Raw genomic sequence first — 9,470 nt, forward strand, 5'->3', positions numbered from 1 at the left:
GTAGAGTTCAGTGGAGCCTTTGATTTTTCTTAGAGTAGGCAATAAATCCGTGGTCTTTGTTTATACTTTTTTCATCTAGGGATGCATTTGCTACTATGTAAGTACAATACTTACAGGTTGTCAGTGGTTTTTTTGCTATCAGAGAAAAAAAATCCTTTGTCATATATAAAATAAATAATATCCACAATAAAGAGACAAAGGATCTTTGCATTTAATTTCTTTCTTTCTGTGTAATATTTTAAGATAGTGTCAATATAGCTTTGCTGCGCTACAGTCTGTTACAGAAATTGCTATGGGGTAAAACTGGACTTGCAGAAATAAATTTTCTGTGCCTTCAGATATCTGACATCTTACTTGTAAGTAAGAAAAAGATTTTTGAACAGGAAATGTTTTGCAGTAGGCCAGTATAATTCACTTTCAGCAAAACAGTTATGGTTTGGTTTTGGGGGTTTTTTTTCACTTCCAAGTAAAGCAGAAGGTAATCTTAAGTGCCAAATACATGTTGGGGTGTGTAAATTCCTTCAGAACAGTAATCCCTTGCACACCGTGGTTCTTACTGACCGTACCAGATGTACTTAATGTTTTGTGGCATAATCCACCTTCTAATATTTTGAGTAAAGGGAAACTACTCTCAAGCCTTGCTGGTAAAGTTCAGCGTACATTTCGGGTATCTTCAGGGTTGTTTTTCTTAGCTGATATTTTGGACACAGTTTCAAAACCTTGTTGAGGAGTTCCATAAATGGGACATGTATGTCAAATTATGCACAAGTGCTAAAATAATCCAATCTATGAAGGTAAATATTCTGTCCTCCCCACCTGTCTTGGCAAGTTTCCACAAAGAGAAATCTTACAAAATTCTCAATGCATCAAAAAATTGTGAGTGCCCCTACTGTCTGTTGAAATTCTGTGGCCTTTTGGGGGCTCTTTTTGTGATGTATCACTGGGCGAGTTCAGGATCCTTTAGCTGTTCTTTTCCAGTCATTTTCACAATTGGTTTCATCTTTCATGAAAAGGTTTATTTTATGGCTATAGTCATAAGTTTGAATTTCAGTAGCACATGAATTGTTTGAAAGGGCTGAGTATAAAAGCTTTTTAATTGTCAACTTTTAAATGACTTGATAACTACATAACTTGATTGTTTCACTTACATAGTTTGCCAGCAGTCTTGGAGATAGATTCATAAAAAATAAGCAAGTAAGTTTGGATAGTGTGACTCCAGGTAAGTAAGTGTTTTGTGGTAATTGTGTAGTATTCATTAACAAAAATTAGGGCAGCAAACTTTGGTGTTTTAAAATAAATTGGATAAAGGTGGATTCAGAAATTTATTTAGTCACTATTCTAACATTTGCTAATGGTGGAAATTATGTAGAAAAACTATTTGAAGTTAGAAGCCTAGTTATTATAGTCACTTAAAATAAAATTGCCATATTATGCAAAATAACTCTTTATATTCATGAAGTCAGTATTTCCAAATAGAGTTTTAAGGCTTTGCATTTTGCTGAAGTAAAATCCAGATTTCAAGAGTCTTTCCCCTCTCACTGCATTATCTTCTCTCATTTCAGCATGCATACACAACTACAGCCATACATGGGACAAATTTTTGTACATCAGCAAAGGATGCTGTCTTTATTTTGGCAAAGAATTCTGCTAAACTTGCATCCATTAGCTGTTTTGGAGATTTTATACTATTTCTAGGAAAGGTAAGAGTAAGAAAAGTACTCTTCTGTAAGAATTAAGTGAAAAGTCAGGATTTCATTCTCTTTTCTTACACCTAAAGTACATAAGGTTTATCTTCGTTAAACTCAGTGTTAATGCTGTAAAATGAGTTCAGGAAAGAAGAAAATGTTTGAGAAATTTAATCCTTTTCATAGTCTTTACAGAGTTATTTAGTTGTATTACAGTAGTGTCCTTGGCACCGCTCTTACAGTTGCCATTGCAATGAGTCTTTGGTAAATACATAGTAAAAGATTGCCTCTGCCCTACAGAATTTACACACTGGATTGAACACAAAGTGTGACAACTGTGTGATGCCAGAAACTGCATAGCTGTCTCCCAGATGAGATGTGCTGTTAAAATATTGGCTGTAATTTTTTTGTGTTAGGGTTTGGGGGATTTTGGTTTTTTTAAAAAAACATTTTTACATTATTTATGAGGCTGCATTTCTCTCTCACTGCCCTTTACAGGTGTTTGTTGTATGTTTTACTGTTTTTGGAGGATTGATGGCATTTAACTACCATCGGGAGTTGCAAGCTTGGGTAGTTCCTCTGTTGCTGGTTGGATTTTTTGCCTACCTGATGTCCCACAGCTTTCTGTCTGTGTTTGAAGTGACAGTGGATGCCATGTTCCTTTGCTTTGCTATTGATATGGAAACAAATGATGGATCTGCAGAGAAGCCATACTTCATGGATCAGGAACTGCTGGTAAACCACTGTGATAACGGCAAAGATGTTTGAGCCATTATAAGGTTTTGGGGACTTTTTCTTTCCCCAAGACCTAGTAATTTGAATACACAACCCATGCTATTTCCATTCCAACACCTTAGAACAGGATGGGCTCAGGGATACAAATCATATGTGAATTTATAAACTGAAGTAAATAGCTCTTCTGACTCCTGTGTGCTAGCTATGATCTGCTGCCTGTTAGATCATAATCTGTAAGTAATGGCTGAGTTTTTAGGCCTTATTAGATATATGTTCAATATATTGTTGGTAATTAAAAAATAGAAATAGATCAGCTAGCTGCAGAGACCAATCCATGGGGTGCCCCAAGATGAGATGTTTTTATTTGTTGTGACTTACTATACAGTGATGAGCAAAAGTAGCCAACAAGGAGCTTCTTGTTGCCAGCAGCAGATCAGGTATCCATCCACATCCTATGGATGCTGTAGTTCTGAACAAACTTCATGCAAACTTGAGTTGCTCTGCTTCATACCTATACAGAATCCTGTGCCAAACTACTGTCTTCTGTCTCTTGATTACAAAATTCTTCTGCCTCTGGACTGATTGTTCTGTGTCTTTACCCTGACAGTTATTGTATTGTATTACAAGCGTTTCCATGGAGAATTGTTACATAGCTAATAGTGTTGGAGAGCTTTATTTAATGGCTATATCTGAAGCATTTGAATGTATATATGCCATCCCTTTCATTTTAAGAGAATATCTGAAGATGCAGGTGTTTTTCCTTTCATGCTATTTTTGCAAGGTCTGTCTTTTCCTTCGTAAACCATGCGACAAAGAAATTCTTAGTGATTCATGAAAAACAAACTCAGCAGCCAGAATAGCTCATATGACGCGAATCTTCTGGATTAATTTCTTCAGGACAGTGTCGGAAGAACTGTTTTGTGGTTTTGTGTTTTTTTTTTAATGCTGCTGTTAGATTCCCTGTAATGCTCACAGAATTTTGTTGAAAACAAAAAAAAAACCAACAAAAAGGCAGCCTAAAGATAGACTTAACCCTTTGTACAGAAGAAAGCAGATAGATGTTCTTTGGCTTTGATTCAGAACAGTACTTAACCACACGTCCTGAATAGGAATATGTTACTGAATGGAAAACTCTGAAGCTTTGACCTCTGTTCTCCTTCTGTTTTGCCAAATGCTAAAATACTTTTTAAGCCAATTCTCCTTCATGAAACAAACAGAGGCTTTCTTTCTCCAATTCCAAACTTTGTGGTAGTTTCTCTTTAACTCTGCTCCTAATTCCTTGTAATTAGCCATGCCCTAGGGCCTTGGGTGAAGAGAGGATTTCCCACAGGGGTAAGGAGTCTTCCAAGCCGGGCAGGCTATGTAACCTTGTATGGAAAAACTGGGGGCAGCACATCCAAACTCCTCCTCTTTGCACAATCAAGAGTAAGTTTGCTCATGTAGCCAAGGACTTGGAGTTTCCCAACACGTGGAGGCATTTGACTTGGGACATCTGCATTACAGATGGGTTACAAACATCTGGGGGTGGAAGGGAGGCTCTGTGGCCCTCAGGACAATATGCGGCAGTGGGCAGAGAGCTGGGTGAGGGATTTCAGACAGCCAGAGTCCTCATTCCTGTAGCAGGAGATGTAACAGAGATTCTTGATTCATCCTTCTCAGTTGCATTCATCACCCTTGCTGCCTCTGCAAGTAATTCATCACCTTCTGCTGCCTTCCGGTATCACTCAGTGTCATCCAGTTAGGAACCAGCTACAGTTTCTTAGCCCTGGGCTAATTATCTTCCTTTACCAGGTATTTTTATTTACACAATGGTTCGTATTCCCAAATGATCTCATCCTGGTTTTTGCTTGTAGACCTTTGTGAGTCAGAGCAACAAGTTAACAGAAGGGCAAAACCAGAGAAGCATGAGATCTTTCCAGGACAATGAAGATGGGACAGAGCTCCAACCTATGGTGAGACAGGAATGTGGGATATGTATTTATCTGTCAGCTAATGTGCATGCCTTTATATCCCAAGAAGAATGGATGTAGGCTGTCATGTATCTCCTGATGTCTCTCAGCAGCCAGCATGCTGTACCCAATATCCTGTTTTTCCTTCTATTGCTTTCCCTCCTCAGGAAACCCTCTGCTGGTGCAAAATGGATGGATCAAATATTTGTTCTCATCCTTCTTCCCGTTCCCAAGTATGCCCAGCAGAGGAGGAGAAAGATCGGACAATGGCAAGGGGGTGGGAGATAAATCCTATTCAGGTAGTCCTTCACGTGTCTGCAGTAGGAAAGTCAAAAGAGTGGTAGGCTGCTTGAGTTCATGCCGGAACTGCTGAAGTTCCAGACCTGTAAGATCAGAGCTTAGAGCCCTTCCCTCCCTCCGTGCCCCCCCCCCCCCTTCTTTCTTTCTTTTCTCTGTGTATATATTTATTTACTCTGTTTTATGATGGGGTCAAAAAGCTGAGGTTCCAGAAGGGAGTGTTCCCCCACACCCAGGCTTGGGAAAGTCCTGAGAGTAAATGCTCACTAACTGTCATCTGAAAAATATTGCAAATTGCCCAACCTGAGAAACTGTCCCAGCAAGTTCAGAATCTGGGCTGATTTTCCTCTGGCATCGGGGGGGCCAAGCCACGGCTGCTGGAGAAGATTCTGCAGCAACAGCTACTCTGGCACCTACGCTTGGACACTACTACTAGTGTCTTGTGCGCTCCTAGTGACTTATTATACCAGTATAACAGATGTTGGTGATTTTTCTTGATCTGCTTTCAAGAGATGCCAGGCTCTAGCAAACTCTCACGCAATCTCATGGGTGTTCTGCTGTAGGCAGAGCATTGCTTCTGTTTATTGCTACAGTGACGGATAGTTCTACTTGATTTTTTTCATTGTTTGGGTCTGTTATTGCATTCTTCAGTAATTTTTTGCCAAGCACAGAAACTGGGGTGAGTGGGGGAGGAGTTGATTTGAGACACAAAAGAACCTTAATTATTTTCCCAGTTAACTTTTACAGCATTTAAATGCAGTAACAGGACTAGTGCTACACATTATTTAACTCCTTTTTTCTCTCTTTGTAGACTTGAATGTGAAGTGCACCAGGAAGTATGAAGGCAGACCAGCAATAGAAAAAACAGTCATAGAAAAAAAGGTTACCAATACTCCAGGACGAAGTATTAGTTCTCCAAATCTGTTGTACCTTCTGCACTGGTAAAATGACACACAATCTCTTTGTATGAATAATGTATTTTGTGTGTCAGCACATCTGATTTTTATTAATATACTTGTTATGATGGTCTGAAAGTTGTTAATAAACAAGCTCCTTGTAAATATCTGTGTTGTCAGACTAAAAATACTAAGTTGACAAGGTCATCAAGCTGTCCCTTTGAGCTTTTTGATGTGTCAGCTAACAAGGCTTTTTTTCATGCTTCTCTGAGAACACTGGCTAGTCACCCCTGGATCAGTAAACATAGAAACATTTGTAGAGGGGGCACTCTGAGATGATTGTTTCCTGATTTATTCTGTATATCTGAACAGCCAGTGCAACTAATTAAGGAACAGTACTGAGCTCATTAATGGAAATTACCATTGATAGAAATTCTCTGTCGTCAAGATAATGAATGGTTATGAGGTAGGTGTCTTTCTTTTAATTATACTCTTTTGGGAATGGTTTTTATAAGTCAGTATCATAAACTATCCACTGGCTCCTCTCCAAAGGGCAGATGAGGAATTAGCCCTTTTTTTGTAAATAAAAATAAGCAACTACTTTCCCTTTGCCATTGAAAAGACAAAGGATGCAGAAAAATTTGTATCTGGATTTAAAGCTTGACAAGTAGCAGATGAGCAGTGGCTGGACAGAAATGAGATACGAGGATGTTATAAATACTACTTTATAGAAATGTTAGCTGTAACATAGAATCATAGAATGGTTTGGGTTGGAAGGGACCTTAGAGATCATCCAGTTCCAACCCCCTGCCACGGACAGGGACACCCTCCACTAGACCAGGTTGCCCAAAGCCCCATGCAGCCTGGCCTTGAACACTTCCACTTAAACATAGATGTGAAATACAAACTTTGTACCTGGACCCTGGTTATAACACACTTCCGTGGGCTCCACCTCATAGTGAGTATCGAGCAGTTTTAGATTTTACTCAATGGCACGTGATTTTATTATTTTTATTTCAAAAGCTCCTTTAACATTTTGTTTGAGGAGAGCTTTGAGGGGGGAAGATGACTCCTCCAACCAGGGATTTCAGTAAAGTATGCATCAGCATAGGAAGTGAGACATTACTGCAGGTAAGTGACTCATAAGCTGCCATAATGAATAGATTGATAAACCTTGATTAGTCACAGCTTGGAGGTGACATACAGAAAAACTCATTGATGGCCTGAATGACAAATCTGTTTCAGCAAACTACTGTATCTGATCTCCTGCTGTTGAAAGGAGTCTAGCTATCTGCTAGGGAATGCTAAGAAATGTTTGCTTTTTATTCTTCATTTAATTAACTTTTGTCTACTTTAATATGAGCCACTTCAAGCAGCTGAGGAATATGGGATAGGTGAAAATGGGGAAGAAATAGATTAATTACTCTCTGCCTGGCAGGTGAAGCTGATTGTGTACTGGTTGTGACTCACCACATCTCATTATTTAGAACGGTACACTCAGGTACTTCTGGTGCTTGGCTTGCGGGTGCTGTGGGAACTGAAAATCACGCTGAATGAGCAATAGCTCCCTAACCGTGAGAAAGTGTGCAGATCTGGTACTTACAGAGGGGCAAAACTTTTTTTCTCTGCCACAGGTCTCAGTAAGATTGCTTCCAAGTAGTAGTGCCTCCACAATGTAAAAATTGTATTTAGCAATTTACAAAATATTGCAGGTTTGCTTGGAAGTTAAAAAAATCAGTTATTACATGTTGGGGTTTTTTTTCCTGTTTGTATTTGATACTTGCACTGCATGTTTTGGCCCTTGACTCGGGAACTCTCTGGTGGAAGGAGAGGGAAATTTTTATGTAAGTATGTCCTGGTTTTCAGACAAGCCCTAGATGACCTCCAGTGGTCCCTTCCAATCTCAAGAATTCTGTGATTCCGTTCATTGCAATTATGATGCAGTGTCATTGCCTTCACTGCAGTTCCTGGGTGGGGAAAGGACTTTTAGACACTTACTACAAAGTTTGGTTTGCTTTTTAAAGAAGGAAGGTACTGAAAAATCCCAATTAAGCCGTATTTGAGTGTGTTTCATTTAAACAATGCTGTACTGCCCACAGTCCAGAAATTACAACTGTGACAGTATGTTTTGAGAGTCACGTATAGTTTTTACAAAAGAGTTCCTTTCAATTAAATCTTGTACACAAAGCATAGCTTTATAGCTTTCAGGTGCCACACAGGACCTACTAATCTTCTATACATTCCCCTAGCAATTGTGTCAACAGCCTCCAACTGTAGCATGCCTGCGTGGCAGGAGTCCTCACCTGAGTTAGAGGGATAAAGCACCCCACAGAAGCTGATGCTATTTAGTGCTCGTTTCTCATTGCTGTCTTCCCCTGCAGGATAGTGTAGCCAGGCAACTATAAAGCAGGCTGGAAGTAGGTGCTGGGGTTGGATGTAGGCACAGCTCTTGTACTAACTATGTACTCACTAGTTCAGGTACCGATGCTTGTCCAAGCTGCTTCTGGTGTTTCAACCTCTGCCCTGCAAAGCAGCCCAATGCTGTGTGAACTCTTCTTTCCTGCAGCTATGGAAGACTGGATTCAGAGGAATGAAAGGTACTTTTATAACTGTATTCCTTAGAAATAGGAGGTGGGGACTACTGGTGTCTGCATACCAGGAAATGGCTAAGTATTTAGAGCTTATTGTTTTAAGCAAGGCAGTTTGCATTTGGTCTTGCTTGGTGTCTACTTCAAACTCTGTCTTAATTCAGTTACGATTCCACTGGCTACCTCTGTGGATGAAAGAAAACAGGCATGCTAAGAACAGTTTATGTGTTGTTTTGTTTCCTCCTTCAAGTACATACATAATAAATATGTGCAAACAGTTTAAAGCCTAAGTTTCGGATTCAGAAGGAGCAGGAGGGCATGGTTCAGGCTTTCAAAGAGACCCTGCTTTCACCCAAACTATGAAAGCAACAAAGCTTTTGTTGTTGATCACAGCACTGCTTTTCAGCATTCAATACAATAGTTCTAAATTGTTAAATACTATTATTGTGAAGAAGGGGAAATGGTATAGTTTAGGACGAGCAGGTCTTAACAGACATCTTGGTATTAATTCTCTTGCCTCAGATGCAAGGCTTGGACTGGTGACCTCCAGCAGTCCTTTCAAATTTAAATTCTGTGAAATAAATAAGCTTAAGACTTATTCAACAAATAGGTCAGTTGAAAGACAGGTCCCCACACCCAAAAATAATAGAAACTAATGGAGCAAAGCACAATTTCTAGTCTTGAGGGATAAAACATTTTATATGTTAATATAAATAAGTTTAATCTGCACTAAATACTTTTAAAGTATCTTTATTTTTTTTAATTTTACAAAAGTAAACAACAGTGGCCCCATTGGTAGCATGCTCTTTTTTTTCTGTTAAAAACAGCCCAGGTAAATTAGTACAGCCTGTCTGCACTCCGTGGTGAGGAAGAAAGCATTTTCCACTTAGGAATAAAGCTCTGCTATCAGTAACTAAAGAACTCAGATTGCAGACCAGCAGACGCAAAGACTCTAAAGGGTGTTTTGAATTCTGACAGTGATGGTATGAAGGCAGTGGGCTGAAGCAGAAGCAGTGCTAAGTGTGTGGTTCCTCATTTGCCATGAGAAAAAGGCAGGGATGTAGTGAACAGCTAAGGATCTCTAGCCATAACCTCACAGTCATGTAGAGGGAAGTGAACTCTGATGTAAAGGAGCTACATTCCTTTCCTGTTAAGTCACTGTCACTTGCTCCCAGGAGATTTTTTTTTTTTTACAAAGTTGTTAGATTAAATCCCATGGAAAAGAAAACCCAAACTGCAACAGATAGCAGTTCTACATTACCCTTAACACAGGCAAAGGTGATGCTGATTTGGGAATAATTTTTGGGGCACCTAATCGTT

The 9,470-nt window shown here is 39.4% G+C and overlaps 1 protein-coding gene across 8 annotated transcripts in view; it reads left to right on the plus strand.

Annotated features, from left to right (window-relative positions):
- The window catches only part of SLC44A3 (solute carrier family 44 member 3), a 92,681-nt gene extending 86,950 nt beyond the window's left edge, over positions 1–5,731 (plus strand). For 3 of the 8 annotated variants that reach the window (XR_012836553.1, XR_012836554.1, XR_012836552.1), the window contains exons 13-16: positions 1,563–1,700; positions 2,184–2,420; positions 3,710–4,372; positions 5,478–5,731. Coding sequence is in view for 5 of the 8 variants with exons in the window: in XM_075759971.1 (XP_075616086.1) it covers positions 1,563–1,700; positions 2,184–2,420; positions 4,274–4,372; positions 5,478–5,483 (480 nt within the window). In the remaining 3 variants the exon portion in view is untranslated. The remainder of the gene's footprint in view (positions 1–1,562; positions 1,701–2,183; positions 2,421–3,709; positions 4,373–5,477) is intronic. The other 5 variants (XM_075759971.1, XM_075759974.1, XM_075759972.1 and 2 more) reach the window with 3 other exon arrangements.
- The last annotated feature ends 3,739 nt before the right edge of the window (positions 5,732–9,470 follow it).

The sequence above is a fragment of the Balearica regulorum genome, chromosome 8, assembly GCF_011004875.1.
Source record: "Balearica regulorum gibbericeps isolate bBalReg1 chromosome 8, bBalReg1.pri, whole genome shotgun sequence".
Lineage (NCBI taxonomy): Eukaryota > Metazoa > Chordata > Aves > Gruiformes > Gruidae > Balearica > Balearica regulorum.